General features: G+C 44.0%; 1 protein-coding gene across 4 annotated transcripts in view; it reads right to left on the bottom strand.

Annotated features, from left to right (window-relative positions):
• LOC132570585 (zinc-regulated GTPase metalloprotein activator 1A-like) overlaps positions 1–12,624 on the bottom strand; it is a 36,645-nt gene extending 24,021 nt beyond the window's left edge. The window contains exons 1-5 of one of the 4 annotated variants that reach the window (XM_060237425.1): positions 12,270–12,624; positions 11,151–11,306; positions 8,539–8,625; positions 6,708–6,804; positions 5,910–6,001 (exon numbers count right to left, since the gene is read on the bottom strand). In XM_060237425.1, coding sequence (XP_060093408.1) covers positions 5,910–6,001; positions 6,708–6,804; positions 8,539–8,625; positions 11,151–11,295 — 421 coding nt within the window. In that variant the 5' untranslated portion in view covers positions 11,296–11,306; positions 12,270–12,624. The remainder of the gene's footprint in view (positions 1–5,909; positions 6,002–6,707; positions 6,805–8,538; positions 8,626–11,150; positions 11,307–12,269) is intronic. The other 3 variants (XM_060237424.1, XM_060237427.1, XM_060237426.1) reach the window with 3 other exon arrangements.
• Positions 12,625–14,174: the final 1,550 nt, after the last annotated feature.

Here is a 14,174-nt window from a genome sequence, read left to right as displayed (position 1 = left end):
AGTTAGGCACTCAGGGAAGACTCTTGGGGGCTTATTAGATGAGTCCCACTCTGAACGTGACAGCCCCGTTGCTGCCAGGGAGCGTGAGGGTCGAGAGGGAACAGGGCACTGTGCTGAGGATAAGGGGAATGCGCCCTCAGAAGGAACCTCTTCTTCAGTTGGTGAGCGGGAATCCTTTCGCACCAAGGAACCATCCCTGGGCAGGGAGAGAGGGGGGAGGGTCTTGGTAGTTGATGATTCGATCCTTAGGTAAGTAGACAGCTGGGTGGCAAAACCGCGTACTGACCGTATGGTGACTTGCCTGCCTGGTGCAAAGGTAGAGGACATTATGCATGTAGTAGATAGGCTGATAGACAGTGCTGGGGAGGAGCTAGTGGTCGTGGTGCATGTTGTCACCAACAATGTGGGGAAATCCAGTCGTGAGGTCCTGGAGGAAAAATTTAGGCTGCTAGGCAGGAGACTTAAGGCCAGGACCTCCAAGGTAGCCTTCTCAGAAGTGCTACCTGTTCCACGTGCAGGGCAGGAGAGACAGGCACAAATTAGAAGTCTCAATGTGTGGATGAGACGATGGTGTAAGGAGGAAGGGTTTAAGTTTGTTAGGCACTGGGATGCTTTCTGGAACAAGCGGGAGCTGTACAAAAGAGACTGTCTCCACTTGTCCCCGGATGGAACCTCGCTGCTGGCGCTTAAAATCAAAAAGGTGGCAGAGCAGTTTTTAAACTAAATCTTGGGGGAAAGCCGACAGGAGATGAAATGTCTCTGGTTTCGAAGGAGTCATCTCAAAGAGATGAAGGGTTAGCTGTTACTTTTCTACCGGGTAATGGATCAGAGTTGTCCACTGTGATGGTGACAAACGGTATGGAGTGTCTGCCAAAGTCTCGAGGCGGCAGGAGGAAGGTTGTGAGCCTAGCTTGCCTGGGGAATTATAGGTGTTTGTATGCAAATGCTAGAAGTGTTTGAAGTAAAATTGGTGAATTGGAATGTTTAGTGTTGGAAGAAAACATAGACATTGTGGGAATTTCAGAAACTTGGTGGAATGAGGAGAATCAGTGGGACACGGTGATTCCTGGATATAAGTTATATTGGAAGGATAGGGAGGGAAGGGTTGGAGGTGGGGTAGCTCTGTATATCAGAGAGAATATACGGTCCAGTAAGACTGAGGTCAGAGAATTAGATTCTCTTCTAGAAATGCTTTGCGTTGAAATAGAGGGCCCAAAAGAAAATTTAACTATGGGAGTTTGTTATCGCCCACCAAATCAAAAGATAGAGGACGATTATAATATGATGGAAAGATTAAAGATAGCGGCTAAACGTAAAAACTGTGTCGTAATAGGTGATTTTAACTACCCGCAGATTGATTTGGTCAATATGTGTTCTGGTTGAGAGAAAGAGATTGAGTTTCTTGATGCTCTCAATGACTGTGCTATGGAGCAGATGGTCTCAGAACCTACCAGGGGTGGGGCGATCCTGGATTTGGTCCTAAGTAATGCCCAAGACTTGGTGAGAGATGTAAAAGTGATCACACCGCTTGGGAGCAGTGACCATAACGTTATTGATTTCACCATTTGTATAAATAGGGAGTTGCCCCAAAAGACCAGCACAACTACGTTTAACTTTAAAAGGGGTAAATTCTCTGAGATGAGGAGGCAAATACGGTCAAAACCCTTGGGGAAGCTTGGGGACTATTTAAAACTACAATCCTAGAAGCTCTGATAAAATATATACCACAAGTTAGGAAAGGCACAAACAGGTATAAGAAAAGGCCTACATGGTTAACAAACAAAGTAATGGAAGCTGTAAAAGGTAAGAAGGACTCCTTTAAGCGGTGGAAAACCAGTCCAAGCGAGATTAATAAACCAACAATAAAGACCAACAATAAAAATTTCTTCAAATATATTAGAAGCAAGAAACCAGCCAGGGAGGCAGTGGGGCCCTTGGATGACCAAGCGGTCAAAGGATTACTGAAGGAGGATAGGGAAATGGCTGAGAAGCTGAATACATTTTTTGCCTCTGTCTTCACTGTGGAAGATGAGAAGTGTTTGCCCGCTCCAGAACCACTAATTTTGGAAGGGGTGTTGAAAGACCTGAGTCAGATTGAGGTGACAAAAGAGGTCCTACAACTTATAGATGAATTAAAAACTAATAAGTCACCAGGTCCAGATGGCATACATCCAAGAGTTCTGAAAGAACTCAAAGTTGAACTTGTGGATCTTCTAACAAAAATCTGTAATCTTTCATTGAAATCTGCCTCCGTTCCTGAGGACTGGAAGGTAGCAAATGTCACCCCCATCTTTAAAAAGGGTTCCAGAGGAGATCCGGGAAATTACAGGCCGGTCAATCTGACTTCAATACCGGGAAAGTTGGTAGAAACCATTATCAAGGACAGAATAAGTAGGCACATTGATGAACACGGGTTATTGAGGAAGACTCAGCATGGGTTCTGTAAGGGAAGATCTTGCCTCACTAACCTGTTTCATTTCTTTGAGGGGGTGAACAAACATGTGGACAAAGGAGACCCAATAGATGTTGTTTACCCTGACTTCCAGAAAGCTTTTGATAAAGTTCCTCATCAAAGGCTCCTTAGAAAGCTTGAGAGTCATGGAGTAAAAGGACAGGTCCTCTTGTGGATCAAAAACTGGCTGAGTAATAGGAAGCAGAGAGTGAGTATAAATGGGCAGTCTTTGCAGTGGAGGACGGTAAGCAGTGAGGTGCCGCAGGGCTTGGTAATGGGTCCCATGCTCTTTAACTTGTTCATAAATGATTTGGAGTTGGGAGTGAGCAGTGAAGTGGTCAACTTTGCAGATGACACTAAATTGTTCAGGGTGGTGAGAACCAGAGAGGATTGTGAGGCACTCCAAAGGGATCTGTTGAGGCTGGGTGAGTGGGCGTCAACATGGCAGATGATTTTCAATGTGTCCAAGTGCAAAGTAATGCACATTGGGGCCAAGAATCCCAGCTACAAATACAAGTTGATTGGGTGTCAACTGGCAGAGACTGACCAAGAGAGAGATCTTGAGGTCGTAGTAGATAACTCACTGAAAATGTCAAAACAGTGTGCGATTGCAATAAAGAAGGCCAACGCCATGCTGGTAATTATTAGGAAGGGAATTGATAACAAATCAGCCAGTATCATAATGCCCCTGTATAAATCGATGGTGCGGTCTCATTTGGAGTACTGAGTGCAGTTCTGGTCGCTGCACCTCAAAAAGGTTATTATAGCATTAGAGAAAGTCCAGAAAAGGGCAACTAGAATGATTAAAGGGTTGGAACACTTTCCCTATGAAGAAAGGTTGAAATGCTTATGGCTCTTTAGCTTGGAGAAATGTCGCCTGCGGGGGGGACATGATAGAGGTTTACAAGATAATGCATGAAATGGAGAAAGCAGAGAAAGAAGTACTTTTCTCCCTTTCTCACAATACAAGAACTCGTGGGAATTCAATGAAATTGCTGAGCAGTCAGGTTAAAACAGATAAAAGGAAGTACTTCTTCACCCAAAGGGTGATTAACATGTGGAATTCACTGCCACAGGAGGTGGTGGCGGCTACAAGCATAGCCAGCTTCAAGAGGGGGTTAGATAAAAATATGGAGCAGAAGTCCATCAGTGGCTATTAGCCACAGTGTGTGTGTGTGTGTGTGTGTGTGTGTATATATATATATATATATATATATATATATATATATAAAATAATTTTTTTTTGGCCACTGTGTGACACAGAGTGTTGGACTGGATGGGCCATTGGCCTGATCCAACATGGCTTCTCTTATGTTCTTATGTTAGATAACTCTTTTTTCCTTTCTGTATATCTTTTATACTATTTCTTTGTTTCCTCAGAATGAAAAATATATTAAATATAAAAGGAAAGCAAAAACTTCCACCCTCTGAAGGTTTCCTGGGCCTTCATATCTCTGTAGTCAAGCCCCCAAGACACAGAATTAAATATGAAACACTTGTGGTAACAATCTGTAGTTGGTTTTCATGCACCACACATCCCTTTATGAGAAAAAGACTTATTCACAACACAATTATACTTTAAAAGTATGGTCTACTGCAAGGATGGCCTAACTGCGGCTCAGGAGCCATATTTGGCTCTTTCATACATATTTTTGTGACTCTCAAAGCCCCCATTGGTGGGCCTGGAGAAGGCATTTGTCGCCAAGCCAGCCAGCAGCTTGCAGAATGCATTTAAAGTTAAAGTTGAATTTTTTCCACCTCTCCCCACTCAATCTATTTTCCTTCCTTCCTTCTTTGCAGCTCTCAAACATCTGATGTTCATGTGTTATGGCTCTCAAACATCTGACATTTACTCTATGTGGCTCTTATATTAAGCAAGTTTGGCCACCCTGGTCTACTGTATGTTAGGACTACCAGGTTTGGCCTGGCATCCTGTGGAAGATTAGAAGAGAGCACGGAGGGATGGCCATCAGCAAAAGCATGATGTCACTTTAGGAAAACCTGGAAGTGATAATAATAATAATAATAAATTTTATTTCTATCCCGCCCTCCCCACCTCAGCAGGCTCAGGGCGGCTAACAACATTTTATAAAAACATACAATAATAATAATAAAACCTCTAAATTTAACAATATAAAACATCAACAATAAACTTAATAACATTAAAACCAGTTCAATAAATAGAGTTATTCTGCGGTATAGTTCTTCAACCGCGTTGGCGGCTCCTTAATTTCTGATCTTCCTAACAGTCCGGGTGTGCAAATTTGAAAAGGACGGTCTTGCAGGCCCTGCGGAACTGCTCAAGGTTCCGCAGGGCCCGCACCTCCTCGGGGAGTCGGTTCCACAGAGTAGGAGCCGCAATCGAGAATGCCCGTGCTCTGGTGCTCTGATATTTTATCTCCTTCGGCCCGGGGATGGTCATTAGATTTTTCCCGACTGACCTCAGTGCTCTCTGGGGTTCGTATGGGGAAAGACGGTCCCTCAGGTAGGCAGGTCCTCGGCCATATAAGGCTTTAAAGGTAACGACCAACACTTTGTACTGGACTCGGTATACAATCGGCAGCCAGTGCAGTTCACGCAGCCCCGGCTGTATATGCTCCCGTTTTGGGAGTCCCAGCAACAGCCTGGCTGCCGCGTTCTGCACTAGCTGCAGTCTCCGAGTCCGGCACAGAGGTAGCCCCAAGTAGAGGGCATTACAGTAGTCTAATCTTGAGGTGACCGTTGCGTGGATCACTGTTGCGAGGTCCCGACGCTCGAGGAAAGGGGCCAACTGCCTTGCCCGCTTCAGATGGAAGAATGCTGACTTGGCAGTGGCTGCTATCTGGGCCTCCATTGATAGTGAAGGCTCCAGTAAAACACCCAGGCTCTTTACCTGGCGCGCTGCTTTCAATAGCGCACCATCGAAGGCCGGGAGAGCTATTTCCCTTCCCAGAGCGCCGCGACCCACGCAAAGGACCTCTGTCTTCGCTGGGTTCAGTTTCAGCCCACTCAGCCTGAGCCATGTCGCAACAGCCTGTAAAGCCCGGTCGAGATTCCCTGGTGCGGAGTCGGGCCAGCCGTCCATTAGTAGATAGAGCTGGGTGTCATCTGCATATTGATGGCAACCCAGCCCAAACCGCCGGGCAATCTGGGCGAGGGGGCGCATATAGATGTTAAACAACATCGGGGAGAGAACTGCTCCCTGAGGCACCCCGCAATCCAGTGTGCGCCTCCGGGACCGTTCCCCCCCCAATAGCCACCCTCTGTCCCCGACCTAGGAGAAAGGAGGAAAGCCATTGCAAGGCCGACCCCTCAACCCCAATGTCGGCGAGGCGGCGCGTCAGTAGCCGATGGTCGACTGTATCGAATGCAGCCGATGTCATATCTCTCAAGAAATCACTGGAAACTATATGGATTTATAGATTACTTCCATTATGCCATTCCAGATTCTCATCTGAGAACCCCTAATTATACCTACCTGGATCTGCCAACCCAGTTGTCTCTAGCAGAATATAGTCAAACTTTCCTTTCTTATGCATTAGATTCTCAATAGCCTTCAAACCATTGTCCCTGTAAAAAAGAGAAACATGCTTTAAAAATACAAAAATGGGATGGATCCTACATTTCCGACTGTGAGATAGTTGATTCTTGAGGCTGCATGGAGTGGCAGCCATGTCAGTTGATGGCCTGCAGTGAGGATAGCGAAGGGCAACTCCTTCCTCTTCAGTTCAGCAGGAGTCCACTGGTGGAAGAAGCAAGAAAGGCAACTTTGTCCCCTTTCCCTCCCCAGTGCACCCTCCCAACTTACTTGATCATTAGTCGACATGAATGCCATAACTCCTCCAGGAGTAAGAAAGGATGGGGAGTGGGGAACAAAGAATATCCACGACAGCACCTTCCACAGAGGAATCAGTGGATCTAACCAGTTATTTGTTTATATTATATGTTGGCAATATTCTAAACAAACTCAATCACAAACAAACTTTCTTAAGCTCTATACCAAAAAGTTACATGGCAGTATTTACAGGTGCATGGGGGAAAGTCAATAGACTTTCCATCTATATTTGAACTGCAAATCCTTTTGAACAGCAGAGTTCAATTTTAAGATTTTGCTTCTGTAAGGCCAATACAATCTGTTTTTCTTGCATCTTCTCCAGAATATTTAGTTCAATAAGAAGTAATCAAAAGAAAGGTTATTTTTCAATGGTAATCCTAATGAAGATGATGTAAATTCAGATTCCCAAAGGCCAGTTTTGCATTTTAAAAAATTGCTTACTTTACAGAACAGCAGAGGCAACCATTTCTTAGTTCCAGCCATTCTTCATAGAGTTCTCCACCCTGACTTACAGCCAAAGATTTTTCCAATGCACTTCCTGAAAATAAGAATATAACAGTAAAACTCAGTTTTACCCTAAGAATTTCACTGTTTAAAAAGGGTGTTTGTTTAGATTATTTATTCTGAAGAGCAGTAAGGGAGTCAAAAGAGCTCATCAACTAATCTTCAACAGAATCTTCAACAGACTTTTTATCTTCAGCTGAATTATCAGGGAAGGCTGAATGTTTCTTAGCCTAAGCCCAAATTCTACTTCAAGCATAGAACTTGGTAGCTAACTCCTGACAAGCAAATAACTGATAGTAAGAAAACAGGCAAGAGACATATTTCATTCATTTATACCCCAGCTTTCTTCACAGTGGAGACTGAAAGCTGCTGACAACCTCATCCTCTCCATTTTATCCTCACAATAACCATGGAAGGTGGATTAGTCTAAGAATGTGTGACTGGCTGAAGATGTCTCAGAAAGCATCCATGGCAGAGTGGGGATTCAAACCTGGCTCTCCCAGATCCTAGTCCTACTAGACAGAAGGGTAAATTTTGGTAATACTTGATTTTGCTTCTCATCTTATGGAAAAAAGCAATCTGGATCAGGGTGCCCAACAGAAATGTAAACCCTAACACAGGCAACAGTAAAATCCAGCAATGCATTCTTCAAGTACAGTTTTGCAAAAACCATCTCCCAATTAAGACTGAGACATAATCTAAGCAAATATTCACAAATCACTCATGTATTGTAGCAGGTAATAACGAAGCCCCACACATTGCTTGGTTTTAAGTGAGGTATTTTACTTTGACATCAAAGTAGAACTTGTCAGCATAAGCTCAAAATGACTAAGTTACAATCATCAGCCTTCTGACCATTTTTATTCATCCCCAAAACAAGCAGACAAGCCCCCTCTTATCTAATTCAAATGCTCCACCTCCTGCTTTCCTTCCAGTAATTTCTTGTAGTTTTCGCCTGCTCTGTCCTTCTGTGTTATCAGCAAGAAGCTCCTTTTCTGTGGGGCCCCTGCTATCTTGGATTCACACCCTTAGCCTGTCTGGTTTGAACAGTTTAGCAGAAGCTCCTCTGAGGGGCCTCTTAACAGTCACTCTAAATGTTGCATCAGACATTCTCTTTTGAAGGTACAACCATATTTTCCATTATTATTATTACTGAGGTATTCATTAATTATTCAGGGGTCCCTCTTCAGTATCAAAGAAGACTCAGTTGCTTTATCTGTGTCCTCCACTAGACATTATATGAAAGTAGTTACTGATGTTTGATACTTCCAAGATCTGGGGGATTTTGGCTACATTTTGGAAAAACTGTGGATACTGTACCCATATAGAGAGCAAGGACGCCATTCCTCTTGCCTCTCTTTGCACACATGCTAAGAAGAGCCATCAGGCATGAATCACTCTGAGAGGGGAGTCTTCTATAGCTCTGACCCTAGACTTACTCCTCACTACAGTGTGCCTCGGAGTACTGGGCTGGTGTATTCTATCCTGGCTTTCTTGGTCTGCTACATAATATCCTAGCCTTGACACTGGTGAAATAACAACAACCCTCTCATCCTGTCAGATGACTCCAATATCATGTGACATCCAATTCATTTGGTGCAGCTCAGTGAGCCCTGGACTGAAGATCACTAGAACAAAGTTTTTGTCCAGTGGCTCTTTTAAGACCAACAAAGTTTAATTCTGCATACAAGTTTTTGTGTGCATTTAAAAATACATATTTTTGTACATTCAGGTATTTTTGTTTTTACATGTTTTTATTTTTACATACCTTCACCAAACTCATTCAGGATAACAGCTATTCTCTTGTTATGTTGTTCTGTCAGAATATAATTAAGAAGAGTAGTTTTCCCAGCTCCTAAAAAAAAATGAACTTCATTTGCTAAAAAGCCCATTATGCTAAATAAAAAGGAACAAATAATTTTGAGAAATGTAGAGATAAAAAACACATTTTCAAATTGTATTTTTAGAATTTTCTTAGCATTACATTACTTAGCATTTTCTTACTTTGGAAAGAACTCTGATATTCCTCAAAGTTTTGGAACACAATGTATTTTAGTGATATAGAAATTGTTTATAAAGTATTTATGTTTCTTTTGGTTGTATTTGTTTTGAACATTCATTGTTTTTATACTAGTTTATTCAGTTATAAAGTATGACTACACTAAATTAATTTCATTATGCATAATTAACTACACAAGCAACTCTGTCATGACTTCCATTTGGCTTTAAACTTTATGTTGAGTTAAAAAAAATTGAAGACAATGAAGCACTAGAAGTAGTATGAAGGCACATCTTACAAGCTATGTTAAACAAGGTCAACTTCAAAATAAAGAAGCAAACTATAATACACTTGGATCATACTCCCTCACCAAAAACAGTTTGTCAACATTATATCAAGTTCTAAGGCAGACCCTAAACTATGAATTAAAACGACTTAGTTTGTTGAAGCCCCTCAAAAATTATAGTATTCTGGAATAGGAGCTTAGGGTTGGAGGAGAAAAATTCCCAACTTCTCATAGGTCTCTATTTTATAAATTCTTAAGCCAGCTATATCTCTTAACACTATAATAAATGTAAATATGAATTAAGCTATAATGGGTCATGCTTACAGTACAATCCTGTGCAAAGTTATTCTATTTTAAGAACATTGACATCAGTGGATTTAGACTGGAGTAACTCTGCACAGAATTGCACTGCTAGTTACAGAAACTGAAGATTTTGAGTTCTCAGAAGGGCATTATCACCTTCCGGGTAAAGACCTAAAGGCAGAATCAGCACTTTCCTATCACAGCATTATTGAAATTCCTCCTTTAGTGTGGCGCTTTAGGCCTATACTGATGTTCACATATCACATATGCTGGAGAACAGGGAACATGCCTGATGTTGGACTTCATATCTGAATGGGGTTGGCGGAGAGCACAGCATATGTAGGTCTCTATGTATACATACCCCTGCAAATGTGAAATACAAAATGCAAGCATTATTTAATTAGGTGGGCATACCATTGTATAATAAGGTGGGCATACCACTGGCAACAGAGCAGACCAACACAATCTTGATTCCACATTACATAATGTTTGAATAATAATAATAATAATAAATTTTATTTGTACCCCGCCCTCCCCCGCCGAAGCAGGCTCAGGGCGGCTAACAACACAGTGACCAATGGTACATTAATAAATAAAACATTAATAAACAACATAGTAACCAATGGTGCATTAATAAAACAATTACATTAAGAACATTAAATTAAGCATTAATATAACCTTAAAAACCAGTAGAACATTAATTAAAACAAACTATAACATTATCATTGACGCTATTCTAGTTAGTGCTAATGGCGGATTTTCTTCGTTGTAAAATGTACTTCAGCTGTTCATAAAAGCTAATTTAAAAAGAGTGGTCTTGCAGGCCCTGCGGAACTGATCAAGGTTCCGCAGGGCCCGCACTTCCTCTGGGAGTTGGTTCCAGAGATATGGGGCCGCAGCCGAGAAGGCCCGTGAGCGGGTGTTCTGTAGTTTAACTTCTCTTGGCCCAGGGGTAGTCAGTCTGTTTTTTCCTACTGACCTCAGTGCTCTCTGGGGCTCGTACGGGGAGAGGCGGTCCTTCAGGTAGGCCGGTCCTCGACCATATAGGGCTTTAAAGGTAATAACCAGCACTTTGTACTGGACCCGGTATACAATCGGCAACCAGTGCAGTTCGCGTAGCCCCGGCCGTACATGTTCCCATCTTGGGAGACCAAGCAGCAGCCTGGCCGCCGCGTTCTGCACTAGTTGTAGTTTCCGGGTCCGGCACAGAGGCAGCCCCATGTAGAGGGCGTTACAGTAGTCCAGTCGTGAGGTGACCGTCGCATGGATCACCGTCGCTAGGTCCCGACGCTCCAGGAAACCACATAGAGCTTATGAAGACTCTTCCGTTGATTTCCCTACTTCGGCGATAGCCATAGTATCATAAATGCCATGGATTTTGTGCCCTCATAATATCTCTCCCATCAACAGGACTCTAGGATCAAGCTCAGAAAGAAGTAAGGCTTCTGCTACACCCTTCAGGGCTCCATGGAACATAGATTTCCGTGGAACACTCAGTACTACACCTGAGAATAGAACTGTTCTCAGTTTGCATCCAACTAACAACCCAGTTTTTGTAATTGCTTCTGATAGCAATACCACAGCAAAGGACTTAAGCATTTGTAAAAGGCCTTCATATTAGCCTAAAAGTTTTACACAAACTCTGACATCATCCATCCTCTAGAGTTAGCATGCAGGAGATATAATGTATGAATTATTTATGTAATTCTAAACAGAATGAAGCAACACTTCATATAGCAATGGGATTGGTTTACTTTGATGCTATAGGGATCATTTATGATTACAACATTACCTAAATATCCAGTAATAATAGTAACAGGAATCTTAGAAGCCTTGTTGGGTTGAACATCTATTCTTGCACTGTCCTTAATTTCCTGCTCCTTTATGGGAATCAATTCTGGGCAATCCTCTTCTTCATCCGCAGAAGTATTTTCCATTTTTGAGCCACCTGCCAACCCAAAGTAAAAAGTTAAAAAAAATGTTTGGAAGAATACATAACTTAATGAGAATATTATAAATAGAGTATAAATGGGAAGACTGAAAACAGGAGACTCTGAAAACCTAACTCAAACATACATATATAGCAATCCAAGATAGCTACATGTCCTGGATAGGACACTATATTCAGGAGCAGACAGACCTCAGAGGTAATTTTCAGTTTCTGAGATCACAAGAAGCAGGATTTGGCATCCACAAATGCTCCTGTTTCCTTCCTGTCCTATTACTGAATAGCTGCCACTCCCTTCTGTGCTAAGCAGTAAGATACAACACACTCAATGAGGACAAAACTTTCCCCTCCATCCCTGATACTCACTAACGACTTGGGATCTCACATTCCACCACTAGAGACAACTAGCTAGTTGATCATAGCCTGGACAGTGCCACAATGAACAAAATCTACTGAAAGAAACATGACGAGATATAAAGGTCAAAATATGGTTATGATTAGGGCTGCCATATTTTCTTGTTACACTAGGATGTTAATCATCATTAACATTGGCATGAGAGGCACACATTCGCCAAACAGTGTAAAGTAGAAATAAGGCAATTAGAAAGGAAGAAATTTAGACTGAGACTTAGTAGGATCAAAACTATTGGCTTTCAGTTTCTAAATCCAAATTAAACAAAGATATGTCAGAAACTACAGAGCAGGAAAACTGTTGGAAGTAAAGCGTTTCCTCCTGCCCCGTTTCGTGAGAATGCTGCTGTGAACACGTGATGCAGGAAAAGAGAAAAGGACTCTGAAGTACTTTCTAACTTCAAGGCACCATTCTAGAGCTATGATGCTACGCATATTTATTTCCTGCTCTGGAATAAACGCGCGCACAGTCCAGATGCAACTGGCTAAGGAGTTAACTTTAAGTGAGATTAGGTTGGGTGGGAGAGAAATTCTCACCACTCTGCAATTTACCTCAAGTATTTTCCATTCTACCCACCACGAAGAACCTACTTGCTTAGCAGCAAGGAACCTCACTTCCTCCTGGTCAGGCTTTTGGTACCACGACCTTCCCAAGCGCATGCGCCCCTCAGCTTCAGAAACAGGGAACAGCTTCCCCGGCCTACTTTGTAATTGGCATCATAATGTATCGGACTCAGACATCTGCCGCAACGACGCAAATTTAGTGACAAGGGACTGACGTAACTGAAAGGCGGTGCCTCTGAATAAGCTTTAAAAAAAAAGAAAGGCCACAGCTCGGAAACAAATTCTGTAACACGCAGGCGCCGGATTCCCGTGTATGCCTTCTGCTGGCATATGAAACGGAAGCGCGCTTGCGCACATTTCCTGCAGCCTGGTCTCCAAGTCGATGATTGACAGTAACACAAAAACCACAGAGGTAGTAGTGGGGAAGGATGAGCTGTCAACCCTCTCCGTCCTCTCTCACTACAAGCAAGTGAAGGCGCGCCAAAGCCACTCTTCCCTCTCCATCACCTTAAGGAAGTGAAGAAAGCACCCTTCTGACGTTTTTGGGAGAGCCGGAGGATTCAGGCGCCCGAAACCCTCTCCGCTCCCCTCATTCCAAGCAAGTGAAAGCAGCACCCTTCAGACATCTTTGGGAGAGCCGGAGGTTTGGAGCGCCCTACTATCCGCTCGGGTTTCCTTATTAAGGGGAGCTGCGTGAGTTTGCCGATCATGATTCAGGCGCGCCAAACCTCCAGTTCTCCCAAAGATGTCTGAAGGGTGCTGCCTTCACTTGCTTAGAATTAGGAGGGGGGGGAGGGTTTGGCGCACCTAAATCCTGCTCTCCCAAACATGTCTGAAGGGTACTTCCTTCACTTCCTTAAGGCAGCCCCTTAGCCAGGATTTGAAGAATTGGGGGGCCCAGATTTTTTTAGGGGGCACATAGTGGCCCCAGCCTCCATGGCCTTCTCTCCTATCACCGCTGAGGAGGAAAGCTGCCAGCTCGCTGCCTTACAGCCTCCCCCCTCCCCACATCTGCCCCAAGGTGATCCCTTTCCACCCCTCTTCCAGCAGCTCTGGTGGGAGCCACTCAGAGGTTTAGATATGTGCCTCACAGTCTCCTGCCCTTACCTGTAGCATGATCCAGCTAGGCAAGCCCGGCAGGACAAGGGGGGGGGGGGGATGGAAGGCACCACCAAGTCGCAACTGACTTCCGGGGCTACAAGACCTCCAATTCGGATTTCTTCCTGTCAGAGGGTGAGCCGAGGCTGCCCAAGCGCAGCTCCCACCCTCATTCAGGTTGCCAGTGAGACCAGGCCAGAAAACCACTGCAGGTGAACATCACCTCTCCACTGATTCCCAGTCCCGGACTGCAGCCAGGACCTCCACTTGTGTGTGCCAGCCTACCATACTCTGCCCTGTCTGCAATGGAGCCATCTGCCCCCTACCCCCGCCGCCCCACTTGAGGGCCAGAACGGCCTCTTCTTGCAGGTCGCCCTCTAGCCCAACGTCAGCCCAAGGTGGAACTTAATTTTCATTCCTGGGCACTGAAAGTGCCCAGTTGTTTCTGCTTGCTGAGGGGTCAGAGATTTCTTCCAGCCCCTAAGCAAGCAGAAGCAACAGGGAGATTAACTTTCAGTCCTGGGCACTGAAAGTGCTCCATTGTTTCTGCTTGCTGAGGGGTCAGAGATTTCTTCCAGCCCCTAAGCAAGCAGAAGCAAAGATGATGGCAGAATGGAGAAGAATGCAGCTGAGGCACTGTAGGCTGGTTAGGGACCCCAAGTCAGAAGGCCCTGCCTAGCAGTCAGGGGGCTGTGCCCCCACAGACCCCCTCATAGCTACGGGCCTGCCTTAAGGTGAGGGGGGCAGAGTGGGTTTGGTATGCCTAAATTGGTCGCCCCAAACTTGTGTGATGCT

This window comes from Heteronotia binoei, chromosome 4, assembly GCF_032191835.1.
Source record: "Heteronotia binoei isolate CCM8104 ecotype False Entrance Well chromosome 4, APGP_CSIRO_Hbin_v1, whole genome shotgun sequence".
Taxonomy (NCBI): Eukaryota; Metazoa; Chordata; class Lepidosauria; order Squamata; family Gekkonidae; genus Heteronotia; species Heteronotia binoei.
The sequence above is the reverse complement of the archived record's forward strand: the minus strand, read 5'-3'. Positions and strand labels throughout refer to the sequence as shown.